The following is a 19,742-nucleotide window of genomic DNA, read 5'->3' on the forward strand; positions in this document are numbered from 1 at the left end:
AAGCTGTTCATGCGATTATGTGGAAAAAATGATTTATAACTATAGCAAATTACATATATCTCTACTAACCATCATTGCTAAAACCTGCCAAAGTTTTATCATGACATGACAAAAGTTATATAATCATAAAAAACTCGTTTAATTTTACTACTCTGCATCCTTAGTTGATATCTATATTGATGCGTATGATGCCATATTTTGTATTGTTTAATATTATGTTACAGACGAAGCCATGATTATGAAGGCGACGGAATCCAAGCCGCAGTGTATTGTCTTATCAGTATGTTGGATTTGTGTATTACTCACAAAAATTATGTTAAATTGCAAAATGCATTTTGATACGAATGAATAATACGCTTTGTCATGGCATACTTGAACAAAATGCTTAATGGACAAATAATTTAATTTAAGGCACTTGGAGAGAGCAGAGCGTTTATAGCATTGACTTCCTTACATGATGACACTGCAGAAAATTTCTGGTCTCTTGTTGGGAAGCAGGCATGTAAAACAATGATCGAGTTTTCAAATCGTTCGGAAGGATCGTATAAGGTAACATACACTTAATCCAGACTATCCATACCTTAAACCATTTCAAATAATTTCAAGTTTAAAGTCATAAGAAACTAAGTTTCTTTGGTGTTGTTTATGTGTATGTTTTTTGAAATCTAAGTGTATAAGACAAACTTATATGTAAAGCATCGACACCGCAAACATGGGGAAGTGCATTTTATAAAACATTTTTGAACAACGCCAATTGCTTATGTTAGGCGGCAACTTACCTTGGCCAGAAAAAGGGTGGGCGTGTCGGAAGACATTACGTCACCTTAACCGAGGAAAGCCACGATCGCGGCTTTGAGGAGAGAACATATTCCTATAAAGAAGACAAAGTAACAATATTCTATTTTTTTGAATTGTTATGTGTATGTTTTTGATTGAGGTTTATTGTGGAAATGCTATAGGGATTATTATACCACGGTGCCTATACCACGTGACTTTTTAAGATCTGTGTGGGGAGTAAAATATCAACAAAAGCGCGACGAAGGTAAGATTTTTAAGGATTACTTTTTTAAAATGTCACCATTTTTAATGGGATAAAGTGGAGAGCCCGCTCATTCATGAGAGTTTTCTATAGGTATCATGATTTTATAAAACAAATAAGTATTTTTTCGGTAAAGTGCAACCGCGCGTTTGAACGGTAAGAAAAGGGTAGGATCAGTGTGGGGACATTAATTTTTGTTTACACAAAAACATCACCTCTGGTGCAATTAAGAAATAAATTTTATGGGCGGAGCTTACACTATATCATTTTGCATCCATTTTCAGGTTTCTGTTATTTATTTACGAAACAAAATTCAAGAAAACTATTCTTACAGTAATATGATCTGTGTGGTATACGTTTTGCAACGGATCTGTGTGGTATAAAATTTTCAGTTCTATTTAGTTGTTTAAAAAAATGCTTGTCAACAATGCATTTGAAACGGGATTTTTAAATGCGCTAGCATGTAAAACACATAATGGCTATATACTACGCTTGCAGCGCTTGTTGAACTAATACATAATTATGATTTACAGGCATGCTGTACACTCCCCATTATAATATTAAAATCTTACGCTGGAGCATCTTAAATCGATGACAAGTCCATGCTTACCTTAAATAAGTGTACACTTTTTGTTATTGTATCAAATTCCATTTTTATTTTGGCGCCAAACACTACTGTCAGGTGAAGTAATGTATCCTATATTATGTTTGATATTATATTTGCTTTAAGGTATGGCTCAATGCTCCGAATGCGGAAAAAATGTCGAAGACCAGAGTTGGATTATTGCGCCACATTAGGGGACACGCTAACTCTGGAAACTATAACTGCTGTGGGAAAGCATTTCAGGTAAGATTAAAAACCTTAAAAATAGTTACATTTTTATACAGTTATGCTAACAAACAGATGAACGGATTTTCTTGAAACAACACAAATATACAATATATCTCATCTCTCAGGTTATCATATATTTTGAAATAACTCAATAATCTTCAAATCGTTTGTAATTTAAAACTAACGAACGCGTTTCCTCAGATACTAACATTTTTGAAATAGCGTGTTTACGCATTAAAATGTCACGAGAATAAAATGTGTTGTTTTTTTCTCAGGATGCCTACAATCTTAGAAGGCTGCAACGAACAAAGGACCCCAAAGTCACGTGTGTGTACAGTGCGGCAGGAGCATTGCGGACAAGTACCTACTGGTGGCTAGAGAGAAAAGTGCAAAAAAGAGGGATTGGTGAAATGTTACCAGCGTGGGTTGGCAGTTAGGAGTGAGAATGATCTCAGAGAGCACGTCAATACCCACACGCATGACAAGTGTTACAGTAGTGAGTAGTGTTTCAAAACGTACAAACGCAGAACAAACCTTTCTCGATACGTGAGGACTTCACATAAATCCGTGAATACTGATTACAAATCATAATAGTTTACAATTTGTCTGTGTAACTTCATTATCGTTTTACGTTATTTTATTCGTTGTTTTACTTTTACTTTACTTTTCAAAATGATTCTAAAGTTATCCGAATTTGATTAATTTTTAGGTTTCGTTTAGTTCGTTTGTGTGTTTGAAATCATTCTCAAATAATTGTGCAATAATTTGGATTTACGTTATTCATTAATATATCGCATCTGTGATTTGTATTATCGAATCTGTGATTCTTTTTTAAATATAACTTGATTAAAGTTTTGCGATGTTTTTTCGTTGGTTTCAATTTTAAATACCGCTGTCACGAGCTAGTTCGATTATCATAAGCAGCCAGGATTTCTAATACTAGGGATTTTCACGATTGCTTTACATAATTAACTGCCTGCTTATAATAACTCTAGGCCGTTGACAGTAAACAATGTATGCAATGTGGTTGTGTATACAATACAATACTCCTTAATTCGAAATACGTCTTGACATTCTTCAGAGCTGCATCCATCCACAACACAAGAGGAGAATCGTACATATATAATCATATAATATAATATTTATTCATTTACTTTTTATTTTCTCTTCAAAATAATTAACGCTAAAGATAAGCATACACTTGTTACACTGAATACAACGACATAATTTATAACATGACATTATCTCCAACACATGGCGAATGATTGTCAATATCTATATTATGTAATAAACTAATGCAATAATATAAATTCCATATATGAAATAAAACACACAAACACACACATATATATATATGACTATGACCAGTATTTTGTTTTTAATAAACATACCGTTTACCTTAAACTTTAAATAACAACAAAATGACAAGCCAATACGTCTGGTGGATTCTGTTTTATCAGTTTGTATTCCAAATTTGATTTCAAAACATAGGTATTACTTGGCAAAGAACATGCCTTTGCTTTTTGTCAACCTGTGTAATATTTGACACAATTTTTATTGCAGAATTTGTGTCAGAATTAAAATGTCCATTGTGTTCGTCTATCCGCATTCTTATTGTTGGCAACAGTTTGCTATCGTTTCGTCTCGCCCGCTCCCACCTTACTCCTAGTGTGCCCTTCTGTAAAGCATTCCTGTCTCGTGAAACTGTTTTCTCTATTTTTTCTTCCCTTAACCTTTGTCCGCTCACTAGTGCCAAATAGGTGATTACTAAAATGAATGAATTTTTAAATAATAATAATAGATATACTACTACTACTATTACTACTACTACTACTAGTAGTAGTAGTAGTAGTAGTAGTAGTAGTAGTAGTAGTAGTAGTAGTAGTAGTAGTAGTAGTAGTAGTAGTAGTAGTAGTAGTAGTAGTAGCAGTATTAGTAGTAGTAGTAGCAGAAGTAGTAGTAATAGTAGTAGTAGTAGTAGTAATTGTATTGGAATAATTGAAATTAATTAAAAAATATATATTTTGTCGCTATTATCTCAATTTATCCGTAAATTGTAGAAACACGGATACCACACAGATCCTTCTAAACACGTATACCACACAGATCATATTACTGTTAGCATATTTTTCTTGATTTTGTTTTCATAAATATATTAAAGAAACCTGAAAAAAGAATGCAAAATGACATAGTGTAAGCTCCGCCCATAAAGTTAATTGCTTTATTTCACGAGAGGTGATGTTTCTGTGTCATAATAAAATAATATCCCCACACTGATCCTACCTTTTTCTAACCGTTCAAACGCGCGGTTGCACTTTACTGAAAAATATTCATTTGTTTTACAAAATCATGATACCTATAGAAAACTCTCATGAATGAGCGGGCTCTCCACTTTATCCCATTGAAAATGATGACATATTAAAAAAGTTATCCTTAGAAATGTTACCTTTGTCGTGCTTTTGTTGACATTTAACTCCCCACACAGATCTTAAAAAGTCACGTGGTATAGGCACCGTGTATACGTCAGTGTTAAAAATATAGCTTGAATGATTGATATGAAGCTGATATACGCAACAAATACGTTAATTTAAATGTATATTAAACTACAGAAAGGTAGCAGTCTAAAGACTTTTAAACAGTTCCACGTGCCTGGCACGAATGAAGAACCGGACAAACAGTCCATGCTTGATCTGATAGAGGCGATATTGACATGGCAAAGTCAACTCTCGACCGACACACCGATATTGATTAAAGATGGGTAATATGCGTTAGTGATAGTATTTGGATTTATTTAAATCACAATTATACCGAAAGTAAGTTTAATAACATTTGAATAAAGTGGTTGCTTGTAAATTTCTTGTGCTAAAAAGCAAAACGAATACCATATCAAGCCATACAGGAAAATATGTGACATGAAACCTGAAACATGTTAATTATAACCTACAATAACAGTATAAACCACTTAGGATAGATGCTAAAGAATCATGCAAAATACTTTTTATTCAAATTTTTGAAAATGATAACACAATAAATAGTTATACATTCCGTCCATATGCATAACTACTTGCTGTTATTATGTCAGTTTAATCAATACATATTTAAGAACCAGTATGAAGTCATGGTTATTGATGCTAAAGATAAACTAATTCACAAACACGCACACAAGGTTCAATAATGGCTCTGTTGTGTTTTATTATTTTTGAAGAATTTTTCGAGAATTCTGCAACATTGTTTTTAAAATGTAGGCTCCGTCTGTATCTTTTGGATATTTCTTGAAATGAAACGCTCTTTTGAGTTCCAAACAGGCTTATTATGGACCACACTCACCGCTTTAATGATATTTTTCGTTTCATTAAAGTCTCTTCTAAGCAAAAATCAAGTTTAGGCGGAAATTGTCGTCCCTGATGAGCCTGTGCAGACTACACAGGTTTATCTGGGACGACACTTACGCACATGCATCAAACCCCCTTTTCATAGAGCGCGGCTCAAATATATTTTTAAGAAAATTCATATAAGTGTCCAGCGCTAGAATATTGTTCGTTTTGAAACGGATTTAGAATTTTTGGAAAACCCATTGATAGGCATATTTACTACCACATCTTTAGCTAATGTTTGCATATTTAATTTCATAAACAACATTGTCACCAGAATTGTATTTTTTTAACAAATAATTTCTTAAATGTTGTGGCAATTTCAGTTCGAACTTTCACCGAAGCGGCCTTGTTGTGGTATTAATGAGCGAGATATGTCGCATTGTGAAGCACGACGGACAAATAAACCTTGTTGAAACAATTGTATCAATGAAACACCAAGAGAAACATATTATCAATAGCGCTGTACGATATTTAATATTATTTGATGTATATGATACTTATACAAATATTGTTGTTGGCAATTACGCATATAATAAAGTCATTTTTTTAAATAAAAATTATTATTATATTTCAAGATTGGTTGACTACACGTTTTACATAATGTTTCTTTGTTTCAGTCTAATAGATAAAATGTGGTATTTTAAACAAAACATGTTTGTTAATTTACCTAATCGGAATAATTTACTGAATATTGTTTAAATGTACAACATTTCGTGAAAGTAATGTGTTTCTGTTTTCTTTTAGGCTCAACTTAAGATCTGCTACGACGCAATTTTGGCCTACGTTCAGAAACCAGGAATCTATCAAAATTTGTGTTTAAGTACTGAATAAACACGACGTGTTTGCATACTTTTTGATAAACACGCTAAGATATTGTTGTCTGTTTATGATGACTATGACGTGCATGAAGTGTTAAATTATAACATGGATGTGAGTTCATTGTTTTGTATATTTTAAAACACAACAATACATAATGAAAAAATAAATGTCTTATTTAATGAAACCGGATGAAATATTGACACATATGATGTTGATAATTCCCCATAGAGCCCAATGTTATGAACGTTAGATTGTTTATTGTTTTGATTACTTTAGAGCCGGTCATCAGTTTGTAATGTAATGCATACTTAAACATATATGATAAAGTAAGCTGAACTAAATACAACATAACAAAACCGGCACTTTGGACTGCTATTAAGTAAATTAAGCAGTTTTCTGCCATCGTTTCAAGTTTTATGTTTTGATAGTTGTTAACAATGAATTGTACCAACAACGTGCTCTACAGTTACCGTATCTTCATTTAGTACATACATGAAAAGTATTATATATTCTGTGTATTTATATTCATCGTAGAACGATGTTTAAATAACATATTTTGCAACGTGTCACCGTAATTCATGACGCTGTAAGAAGCGCGTCTCATTTATTTATTTGCCTTACTTGTTTATTCATTGATGTCGACGCTTTCTTCTATTGTGTTATTATATGTAATTCAAGGGCGTTGTTTCGTCAAATTATTAAAATTCGTAATAATAATAATAAAGCAAAAAAAAAGGTGTGATAGAAAAAACATTTATTTTTATCTATGAAGCATATCAAAATCTTCAATATTTGGAATGTGGATTTGATATAAACAAACCAATATTTTATAAATTGATCGATCACTTTGTTTTGGAAAATGTTTATTGTTGTTATGTGAATGTTTATAACAACATCTGATTTGCGTGTAGTGTAATACGTTTTGTTTATGCCTCGTGTTTTTGTAATGTTCATTCATCTTTTTTTTTATATCTTAAACTGATATAAGTACACTTTGGTGCATATTTACATCAAAAAAGTTTTATAAGACAAGTTTGATAAAAATGTACCCGTTCAATAGCAGTATTGGAAAGAAACATAAAACCACCTGATCGGTAAATGTATTTTATTCACTAACAGATACCAACACATATGAAACTCAAAGTGGTGTCAAAATCCTATTAGAAATAAGAAAACAAATAGTGTTAAGATCTGCAATGTTTTTAAAATATAGTTCAGTTAATCCATTTTAAACCGTTTTCATTTAAATCACAAATACATATAAACTATTTCCGATAAGCGTTAATCATGTGTATGCTATTACAGAAATGGCCATGTGCAAAGTATATGTATTCAGTCAAAATCGAATAATGATTGCGAAATTGTTTAATGTTTGAATGCTAGACTAACTCTATATTGTACTAGAGTTCTCTTGTGGTAGTGTAATTTTATTTATTGATACAATAATGTGCTTAAAATGTCAATTGTTGATTAAACATTTTGTATTGTTTTTTATTTGTTGAGTTTGTTCGCACAGATGGGTGTCCTGTTAATAGTGTTAATAAAACTGCACATAGTCGGGACAGAAAATGGTGTCATCATTAGATAGAAATATACGTTATAACGCGCTTATAACGCGGTAAATATTAGAACACTTTTTACTCGGCTATCAAATACTATTAATTTGTGTTCATTACATTAGCAACAAGTTAAACAACTCTTAAAGGTAACTTTCCACAGTTTTTGACAGATATTGAAGTTTGTCATTAAACGCTTTATATTGATAAATACAAACACTGGATCTTAAAAGCTCCAGTAAAAACAAGAATACAATTGAAGAAAGAAAAAAGTAACCATAATCTGGGCTCGAACCACTGACCCACTGGAGTAAAAGTCTAACGCTTAGACCACTCGGCCATCCATGCTCATACAATGAGTGAAGTATTTTATACTTTATATAAGCAATCCTCGTAGTGTCACCAAATATAACGACAACAACAGAACTCTCCAAATTATTCAATCGTTTCGCGTTGCAACGCTTTATACTTTTCAGGTTTTTAAATCGTCAAAAAATGCATATAATGGAAATTTTAGAGAATGGTAAATGTTTAGTATTACTGTTTCCTCACAAATATCATTACTACAAGGACAATTTGCAAATCTGAAACATTTTTTTTAATATTGTCAATTGACGAAAACGTGAAATATTTTTTAAGTTTCGGTATATACAAAAATAACAACAACAAACAGAAACAAGTTTCCACCCAATTTTGACCCCTGGAACATAATTTAAAGGCGCTTGGTTAATGACTACCAAGGAATGTTACATCATGAAACCACAAAATCTTTTGTCCTTACAGTCTCAGAGAATATTTTTTTTTCAATTTATACATATTAGGGAAACCAGTTACAATAAATCAGAGACAATTTTTACCACAGGGTAACGAATTAAAGAAATTTAGTAAAGTACCACTATATGATAGTATGTTATGTTAAATATGATACCTATGACTCTTGTCATTTTGTAAGAAAAATATTGTTTTAATATGCTATATTAATAATGTGACCTCTAAGATGTGGCAATGTTTTAACACAGGGGATTAATTACAACAGTTTTAGTCGAGTACCGCTTGATAATACTACTCACCAAGAAATAAACTCCTACCCCTGTGGCTTTTGAGAAGATTTGTGATGTTTAAAAAAATCTGTATTTAGGTCGGGTCATATTCATAGACCACCATAGACCACGGAACAGGAACATTTGAAACAGTTTGAGGGATGTTCACATAAGGGTCAGTTTTGTGAAATTTGATAAGATCTGTCTGGCGGCTCAGGAGAAGAAGTGTTTGAAGAAAAAGTTTAAGGAAAGACACGCACTGACGGACAGAAACTATGGGTTCAATTAAGCTTAAACGCAGAAATATTAACAATAGGTAAATGTTATTAAATAATTTTTTAGCATATATTTTAGCAAGATGTTAGTTGGAAAATATTATCAATATGCCGAAATACTATGGCTGAGAATCAAGTAATGAAATATATTGTTATTTCATGCATGACTTGGTTTTATAAAAAAAAAAATCATAACTGCATACATCTAAATACTGGTGAAATAAGCGCGAAAATTATTTTGTCCCATGGGTAACATGTTGATCCATAGGCCTCGAGGATTTGTGGTTTAAGCGGCCAACATCGTGTTGAGCTCCCCTCGCTTGTCCAAACCCTGGGTTTCCGAGCCGCCTCCTATACACTTCCCGTTGATGAACAGTCTGTGATAGACATGCATAATACTAAGTAAGTTTAATACAGTTAATTAAAACAGTGCTTTTTATTCAATAGCTATAGCCGAGTTAAGGCTTTAAACCCTAAAGAATGAATTTTTAACCAAAACTTTAACTTAGCTAAATGATATTCCCCCTTCTGTTACATCATGTAAAAGTTATCCCCAAAATAGTGTTTTTCACCCAATATCTTAGAACATCTGAAGACTCGGGCCCCTTCCCTTCTGACCATGAAGAAAAGTAGATTATTTAGCACGAATTAGAAATAAGATAACCTTGACCAAAAGCAGTGGTTCAGCAGTGGTGCAGCAGTGGTTCATCAGTGGTTCGGGATTTTGATACGTACTACGAGCGCATAATACGTTATCGGTTAACTCGTGAATAAAGACGTCATAATAACATATATCCAAGAGTGCGAACATGATTGCTAATCTTCTGAAAATGTGGAAAGGCAAATACAGCATGTTTAAAGGAACCTACAGACATACATACCTACATGTACCTAAGGACAAATTCAAACCAATACATACCCGCTTCTTCGAAGGAGTGCACAATTAACATCAGGTTTGAATTTTAAAATATGAAATTACAGAAAACTTATATGACAACTTAAACCACACTTTACATAATACATTAAACAAACTATTAAGTTTTAACATGCAAACCGTTTTGACATTATAATGCTGAAGTTTGTTTATACATAATATTAAAATATACATTAAGCTTAGTCCCTTTAATCAAAGCCCTGTGAGTACACTAATGATAAGTTAACTTAGTATTGTGATATGACAGAAATATTGCTAAAATAAGTGAAACATATTAATACCAAAACAACAAACATACCCGTGGCATATTTAAGTAAAATGTTATCAAATATATTAACACCATCTCCCCTTCAGGTCCTGATGACTGGTACAAGAGAGAGATCCTAAAAATTGAAAGAGAGACGCTGGAAGAAACAAGGACAAGAAACCTGCTGCTCCAATAAATGAACAATGAACACTTAAATGGCCATACTTTTAGCGCTTAAAAAGTCAAACTGTTTAGCGAGAACCAATTAAAACCAGAACATAAAAGAAATGAGTTAACTTTGTCCCTTTAATCTCATAATGTGATGTGACATTTTTATGTTCCCCAGTCTATACTGGGGGACATTTTGTTTTAGCCCTGTCTATTTGTTTTTTGGTTTGTTTGCTTGCGTCAGACTTTAACATCGGCCATTAATTTTGCAATATTGAAGATAGCAACTTGATATTTGGTATGCATGTGTATCTCATGGAGCTACACATTTTGAGTGGTGAAAGGCCAAAGTCAATGTCATCCTTCAAAGTCAAAGGTCAAATATATGGGAGGGGACATAGTATTTCACAAACACATCTTGTTTTGTACCTATTATTGAAGTTTTTATTGTTTCCACATAGTAATGATACCTCAAATTTGATGAAACTTGATAAGTGTCCATGTTTTAGGACATTCATATATTTCATGGACATTTCAATGATGTGTACGGTTTAAATTGTCACTGCTTGTATGGGATTAGGCTTGCCATGAATTTAAACTACTGAGATAAAATATGTACAGCCACTAGACTGCGTAAGTGACAATCATAGACAAGGTCATTTTTCGATGTTGCACATAGACGTTACATGTAAATCTGATTTTTAGTTGTTAAGTCTATAAACTTGTCATTAAAAGAGATTTTTGAAATTGCTGGGCGCGTATGATTTTCAAACTGCATCTAATGTGCATAAAATCATGTTTCAAGATCATGTTGAAGGGAAAGTCATAGAAGTCGACTGCTGCAAACTTATCTGCTTGATGAAGTAAAAGATATTTAGAAAATGCTCGTCAGTACTTCCACACTTTTGTTCTGCTCTGTAACATTGTAAAACCTAAAGTGGTTTTTGTATAAAATTCAGAACAATTATCAATATGAGTAGACAATCAGCCAATGTTCTGCATACATGAATAAATCATGTGCATCAAACTTGATGAACGAAAGTAAAATTAATTATTTGTCAAAATAGGCCATTTAAGAGGTTTCCTCACTCTCACTTTCCTCTGTATTAAATACATTAATACTGTAAAATCCTTATTTTTCGTGGGACATTCATTTTCGTTGATTTCTATGGTTGACCGATCCATCAATTAAACACAAACACATCGAAAAATGACTGTCTACAATTCCTCTCTTTTATCCAAACTCAGAACCATGTAAATTTACTTTACCATGAACACTAGCTTCCTTAAAGGTCATTGTCATATTTGACATCAAACGTTAAAGTACAGTACTTTATTGCCAAAGTAGCATATAATGAATTATCTACATGGAAAGCCCTAGTGAATAAGACTTCAAATACACAAAAATGTGAAGATTTCAAATAAACAAAGTAATGAAGACTTTAGATATTAACATTTTCTGTCCTTTTTAATTTTATGAAACATTTGTGTGACAATATATTTTTTATTGAAGACGGAAAAACAAACCTGAAATATAGTTGTGAAACATGCCTTTTAACAGAGACATATAAATTTACAATCATGTTGGTTGAAATATGTTTAAAATTGTGTTTTTGTCTGCAGATCAATAAAAATAATGCATATGTGTGACAGGTTAACTACTATGCAAGTATCTTCAAACATATGGTTGTTTTTAAATCAAGCATAACATTCACTGCAAATGTTTTACCAGAAGATGTGTTCATAATACATTTATAAATGTGTTTGTATTTTTATTGAATCTCATTTTGGATTTTATGGTTGCTAAAATTTATTTCTATTTCACTTCAATTTTTAGACTATTTCTGGTCAGCTATAGGCTGCATCAAGTGAACAATTCTTCAGACTATGTCTGGTCAGCTATTAACTGTATCAAGTTAACAAATCTTCAGACTATAGCTGGTCAGCTATTTACACTATCAAGTTAACTAATCTTCAGACCATATCTTGTCAGATATTGGCTGTATCAAGTTAACAAATCTTCAGAATATTTATTGTCAGCTATTCGCTGTATCAAGTTAACAAATGTTCAGACCATAGCTAGTCAGTTATTTGCACTATCAAGTTTAAAAATCTTCAGACTATATCTGGTCAGATATTGGCTTTATCAAGTTAAGCAATCTTCAGACCATATCTGGTCAGATATGGCTCTATCAAGTTGACAAATTTTAAGACTATATCTGGTCAGCTATTGGCTGTATCAAGTTTTAAAAAGATTAAGACTATATCTGGTCAGATATTGGCCTTGTCAAGATAAACATGTTCAGACCATATGTGGTCAGATATGACTCTATCACGTTAATAAATCTTAAGACTATTTCTGGTAAGATATTGGCTGGATCAAGTTAACAAATCTTCAGACCATATCTGGTCAGATATTGACTCTATCAAGTTAACAAATCTTCAGACCATATTTGGTCAGATATTGACTCTATAAAGTTAACAAATCTTCAGACTTTATCTTACTAGCTATTGGCTGTATCGAGTTAACAAATCTTCAGACCATATATGTTCAGATATTGGTTGTATCAAGGTAACAAATCTTCAGACCATATCTGGTCAGATATTGGATTCATCAATTTAACAAATCTTCAGACTATTTCTTGTCAGCTATTGGCTCTATCAAGTTAACAAAACTTCAGACCATATTTGGTCAGATAATAGTTCTGGTCAGATAATAGTTCTATCAAGTAAACAAATGTTCAAACTATTTCTTGTCAGCTATTTGCTGTATCAAGTTAACACATCTTTAGACCATATCTGGTCAGATATTGCCTCTATCAAGGTAACAAATCTTAAGACCATATCTGGTCAGATAATAGTTCTGGTCAGATAATAGTTCTATCAAGTTAACAAATCTTCATACTATGTCTGGTCAGCTATTGTTTTTATCAAGTTAACAAATCTTTAGACTATATTTGGTCAGATATTGCCTCTATCAAGGTAACAAATCTTCAGACCATATCTGGTCAGATAATAGTTCTGGTCAGATAATAGTTCTATCAAGTTAACAAATCTTCATACTATGTCTGGTCAGCTATTGTTTTTATCAAGTTAACAAATCTTTAGACTATATCTGTTTAGATATTGTTTTTATCAAGTTAACAAATCTTTAGACTATATCTGGGCAGATATTGGCTCTATGAAGTTAACAAATCGTAAGACTATATCTGGTCAGATATTGGCTGTATCAAGTTAACAAATATTCAGACCATATCTGGTCAGATCTTGGCTTTATCAAGTTAACAAATCTTCAAACCATATCTGGTCAGATATTGACTCTATCAAGTTAACAAATCTTCAGACCATATCTGATTAGCTATTGGCTGTATAAAGGTAACAAATCTTCAGACCATATCTGGTCAGCTATTGGCTCTATCAAGGTAACAAATCTTCAGACCATATTTGGTCAGATAATAGTTCTGGTCAGATAATAGTTCTATCAAGTTAACAAATCTTCAGACTATTTCTTGTCAGCTATTTGCTGTATCAAGTTAACAAATCTTCATACTATTTCTGCTCAGATATTGGGTTTATCAAGTTAACAAATCTTAAGACCATATCTCGTCAGATATGGCTCTATCAAATTAATAAATCTTAAGACTATATCTGGTCAGATACTGGCTCTATCAAGTTAACAAATCTTCAGACCATATCTGGTCAGATAATAGTTCTGGTCAGATAATAGTTCTATCAAGTTAACAAATCTTCAAACTATTTCCTGTCAGTTATTTGCTGTATCAAGTTAACACATCTTTAGACCATATCTGGTCAGATATTGCCTCTAATAAGTTAACAAATCTTCAGACCATATCTGGTCAGATAATAGTTCTGGTCAGATGATAGTTCTATCAAGTTAACAAATCTTCAAACTATTTCCTGTCAGTTATTTGCTGTATCAAGTTAACACATCTTCAGACCATATCTGGTCAGATAATAGTTCTGGTCAGATAATAGTTCTATCAAGTTAACAAATCTTCAGACTATTTCCTGTCAGCTAATTGCTGTATTAAGTTAACAAATCTTTAGACCATATCTGGTCAGATATTGGCTCTATCAAGTTAAAAAATCTCCAGACAATATCTGATTAGCTATTGGCTGTATAAAGGTAACAAATCTTCAGACCATATCTGGTCAGATATTGGCTGTATCAAGTTAACAAATCTTCAGATATTTCTTGTCAGCTATTGGCTCTTTCAAGTAAACAAATCTCCAGACCATATCTTGTCAGATATTGGCTATATCGAGTAAACAAATCTTCAGACTATGTCTGGTCAGCTATTGGCTCTATCAAGTTAACAAATCTTCAGACAATATCTGATTAGCTATTGGCTGTATAAAGGTAACAAATCTTCAGACCATATCTGGTCAGCTATTGGCTCAATCAAGTTAACAAATCTTCAGACCATATTTGGTCAGATAATAGTTCTGGTCAGATAATAGTTCTATCAAGTTAACAAATCTTCAGATCATATTTGGTCAGATAATAGTTCTGGTCAGATAATAGTTCTATCAAGTTAACAAATCTTCAGACCATATCTGGTCAGATAATAGTTCTGGTCAGATAATAGTTCTATCAAGTTAACAAATCTTCAGACCATATTTGGTAAGATAATAGTTCTGGTCAGATAATAGTTCTATCAAGTTAACAAATCTTCAGACTATTTCTTGTCAGCTATTTGCTGTATCAAGTTAATAAATCTTCAGCCTATATTTGGTCAGATATTGGCTCTATCAAGTTAACAAATCTTCAGACTATTTCTTGTCAGCTATTTGCTGTATCAAGTCAACACATCTTTAGACCATATCTGGTCAGATATTGGCTCTATCAAGTTTAAAATCTTTAGACTATATCTGGTTAGCTATCGGCTCTATCAAGTTAACAAATCTTGAGACCATATCTGGTCATATATGGGCTCTATCAAGTTAACAAATATTCTGATTATTTCTGGTCAGCTTTTGGTTGTATCAGTTTCACAAATCTTCAGATTTTATCTGGTCAGATATTGGCTTTATCAAGTTAACAAATCTTCAGACTATGTTTGATCAGCTATTGTCTTTATCAAATTAACAAATCTTCAGACTTTATCTGGTCAGATATTGGCTCTATCAAGTTAAGAAATCTTCAGGTCATATCAGATCAGATAATGGCTCTATCATGTTAACACATCTTCAGACTATATCTGGTCAGCTATTGGTTATATCGAGTTAACAAATCTTCAGAATATATCTGGTCAGATATTGGCTCTATCAAGTTAACAAATCTTCAGACTATTTCTGGTCAGATATTGTCTCTCTCAAGTTAAGAAATCTTCAGGTCATATCTGGTCAGATATTGGCTCAATTAAGTTAACAAATTTTAAGACTACATCTGGTCAGATATTTGCTCTATCAAGTAAACAAATATTCAGACTATATCTGGTCAGATATTGGATTCATCAATTTAACAAATCTTCAGACTATATCTGGTCAGATATTGGCTCTATCAAGTTTACAAATCTTCAGACTATATTTGGTCAGATATTGGCTATATCAAGTAAACAAATCTTCAGACTATTTCTGGTCAGCTATTGGTTTTATCAAGTTAACAAATCTTCAGACAATATCTGTTTAGATATTGGCTCTGTCAAGTTAACACATCTTCAGACCATATCTTGGCAGATATTGGCTCTATGAAGTTAACAAATCGCGTAAGACTATATCTGGTCAGATATTGGCTGTATCAAGTAAACAAATATTCAGACCATATCTGGTCAGATCTTGGCTTTATCAAGTTAACAAATCTTCAAACCATATATTGTCAGATATTGACTCTATCAAGTTAACAAATCTTCAGACAATATCTGGTCAGCTATTGGCTCTATCAAGGTAACAAATCTCCAGACCATATCTTGTCAGATATTGGCTATATCAAGTAAACAAATCTTCAGACTATTTCTTGTCAGCTATTGGCTCTATCAAGTAAACAAATCTCCAGACCATATCTTGTCAGATATTGGCTATATCAAGTAAACAAATCTTCAGACTATTTCTTGTCAGCTATTGGCTCTATCAAGTTAACAAATCTTCAGACAATATCTGATTAGCTATTGGCTGTATAAAGGTAACAAATCTTCAGACCATATCTGGTCAGCTATTGGCTCAATCAAGTTAACAAATCTTCAGACCATATCTAGGCAGATATTGGCTCTATGAAGTTAACAAATCGCGTAAGACTATATCTGGTAGATATTGGCTGTATCAAGTTAACAAATATTCAGACCATATCTGGTCAGATCTTGGCTTTATCAAGTTAACAAATCTTCAAACCATATATTGGCTCTATCAAGTTAACAAATCTTCAGACTATTTCTTGTCAGCTATTTGCTGTATCAAGTAAATAAATCTTAAGACTATATCTGGTCAGATATTGGCTCTATCAAGTTAACAAATCTTCAGACTATTTCTTGTCTGCTATTTGCTGTATCAAGTTAATAAATCTTAAGACTATATCTGGTCAGATATTGGCTCTATCAAGTTAACAAATCTTCACACTATGTCTGGTCAAATATTGACTCTATCAAGTTAACAAATCTTCAGACTATATCTGATTAGCTATTGGCTGTATAAAGGTAACAAATCTTCAGACCATATCTGGTCAGATATTGGCTTTTTAAGTTAACAAATCTTCAGACTATTTCTTGTCAGCTATTGGCTCTATCAAGTTAACAAATCTTCAGACCATATTTGGTCAGATAATAGTTCTGGTCAGATAATAGTTCTATCAAGTTGACAAATCTTCCGACTATTTCCTGTCAGCTATTTGCTGTATCAAGTTAACAAATCTTCATACTATTTCTGCTCAGATATTGGGTTAATCAAGTTAACAAATCTTCAGACCATATCTCGTCAGATATGGCTCTATCAAGTTAACAAATCTTCAGACTATTTCTTGTCAGCTATTTGCTTTATCAAGTTAATAAATCTTCAGCCTATATCTGGTCAGATACTGGCTCTATCAAGTAAACAAATCTTCAGCCTATATCTGGTCAGATATTGGCTCTATCAAGTTAACAAATCTTCAGACAATATCTGATTAGCTATTTGCTGTATAAAGGTAACAAATCTTCAGACCATATCTGGTCAGCTATTGGCTCTATCAAGTTAACAAATCTTCAGACCATATTTGGTCAGATAATAGTTCTGGTCAGATAATAGTTCTATCAAGTTAACAAATCTTCAGACCATATTTGGTCAGATAATAGTTCTGGTTAGATAATAGTTCTATCAAGTTAACAAATCTTCAGACCATATTTGGTAAGATAATAGTTCTGGTCAGATAATAGTTCTATCAAGTTAACAAATCTTCAGACTATTTCTTGTCAGCTATTTGCTGTATCAAGTTAATAAATCTTCAGACTATTTCTGCTCAGATATTGGGTTTATCAAGTTAACAAATCTTCAGACCATATCTCGTCAGATATGGCTCTATCAAATTAATAAATCTTAAGACTATATCTGGTCAGATATTGGCTCTATCAAGTTAACAAATCTTCAGACTATTTTTTGTCAGCTATTTGCTGTATCAAGTTAACAAATCTTTAGACCATATCTGGTCAGATATGGCTCTATCAAGTTAATAAAACTTCAGACTATATCTGGTCAGATATTGGCTCTATCAAGTTAACAAATCTTCAGAACATATCTGGTCATATATTGGCTCTATCAAGTTAACAAATCTTTAGACTATATCTGGTTAGCTATTGGCTCTATCAAGTTAACAAATCTTGAGACCATATCTGGTCATATATTGGCTCTATCAAGTTAACAAATATTCTGATTATTTCTGGTCAGCTTTTGGTTGTATCAATTTTACAAATCTTCAGATTTTATCTGGTCAGATATTGGCTATATCAAGTTAACAAATCTTCAGACTATGTTTGATCAGCTATTATCTTTATCAAATTAACAAATCTTCAGACTTTATCTGGTCAGATATTGGCTCTATCAAGTTAAGAAATCTTCAGGTCATATCAGATCAGATAATGGCTCTATCATGTTAAAGGGGCCTTTTCACAGATTTTGGCATATTTTGAAGTTTTTCATTAAATGCTTTATATTGATAAATGTAAACATTGGATCTTAAAAGCTCCAGTAAAAAATCAAGAATAAAATTTAAAAAAGAAAAAAAAGTAGCCGGTACCAGGGCTCGAGCCAGTGACACCCGGAGTCCTGGAGTAAGTCTGAAGTAAAAACGCATTAGCCCTCTCGGCTATTCCGCCGGGTGCACACAGTCTTAGTATTTTATACCTTATATAAGCACTCTTCGTTGTTTCGTAAATTTAAACGACAACAACAGAACTCTCCGAATTATTCAATCGTTTCGCGTTGCAACGCTTTATAATTTTTAGGTTTTCAAATCGTCAAAAGATACATATAATGGCTATATTGGACCATGGTTAATGTTCTGTAATACTGTTTTCTCACAAATATCATAACTACAACACAAATTTGCGAATCTGAAACATCTTTTTTCAATTTTGTCAATTTACCAAACCGTGAAAATATCCCTTTAACAAATCTTCAGACTATATCTGGTCAGCTATTGGCTATATCGAGTTAACAAATCTTCAGAATTTATCTGGTCAGATATTGGCTCTATCAAGTTAACAAATCTTCAGACTATTTCTGGTCAGATATTGGCTCTATCAAGTTAAGAAATCTTCAGGTCATATCTGGTCAGATATTGGCTCTATTAAGTTAACAAATTTTAAGACTACATCTGGTCAGATATTTGCTCTATCAAGTAAACAAATGTTCAGACTATATCTGGTCAGATATTTGCTTTATGTCACGGAATTAGTAAAATATTTTGTTATGCCTTTACAAGAGCAGTTTTTGATGAACAGTCGGATATTTGTTAAATCACATTCTTCTCTGAATACGTCAGTCAGTTCTGAATCAATTAAACAGATTGATCGTTTAGATAATTGGCATATTGGAGGGTATCTTATCTTTTGCAAGTTAATTGTCTCTTTGCATCCCGACAAAATGCAAGTCCGGGCCCGTAACACAACGATTAGCATCTGTTTATTTAACTTCCGTACACTGGGAAATAATTTCAAATTCTATACGTTTGAATTTAGCTATCACCGCGCCCACGCTTTGGATGCTATCCGAGCTGATGGTGTGATATTGTTTAAATATATTCGCTCGCTGTTTTCTGAAAGAACGATTTAAACGAAGTACAGGAGCCGTTAAATGTGCAATTGGGTTATGAAACTTTAGAGTGTTTGTAGTGAGAAATAAAGACAACATGGATTTGCTGATATCCATTACTTATGCTGATCTTTGTTCCGTAAGTAATGATGGCAAAAGTTAAAAAAGAAGTGTGTTTCATTGAGCTTATTGGTGCAATAAAAGTAAATGATCACTTCACG

General features: G+C 32.5%; 1 protein-coding gene across 1 annotated transcript in view; it reads left to right on the forward strand.

Annotated features, from left to right (window-relative positions):
- LOC127863823 (uncharacterized) overlaps window positions 1-891 on the forward strand; it is a 46,045-nt gene extending 45,154 nt beyond the window's left edge. The window contains exons 18-20 of the mRNA XM_052403478.1: window positions 225-280; window positions 412-542; window positions 858-891. Of these exons, the coding sequence (XP_052259438.1) occupies window positions 225-280; window positions 412-542; window positions 858-891 (221 nt within the window). The remainder of the gene's footprint in view (window positions 1-224; window positions 281-411; window positions 543-857) is intronic.
- The last annotated feature ends 18,851 nt before the right edge of the window (window positions 892-19,742 follow it).

The sequence above is a fragment of the Dreissena polymorpha genome, unplaced genomic scaffold, assembly GCF_020536995.1.
Source record: "Dreissena polymorpha isolate Duluth1 unplaced genomic scaffold, UMN_Dpol_1.0 chrUn043, whole genome shotgun sequence".
In the NCBI taxonomy this organism is placed as follows: domain Eukaryota; kingdom Metazoa; phylum Mollusca; class Bivalvia; order Myida; family Dreissenidae; genus Dreissena; species Dreissena polymorpha.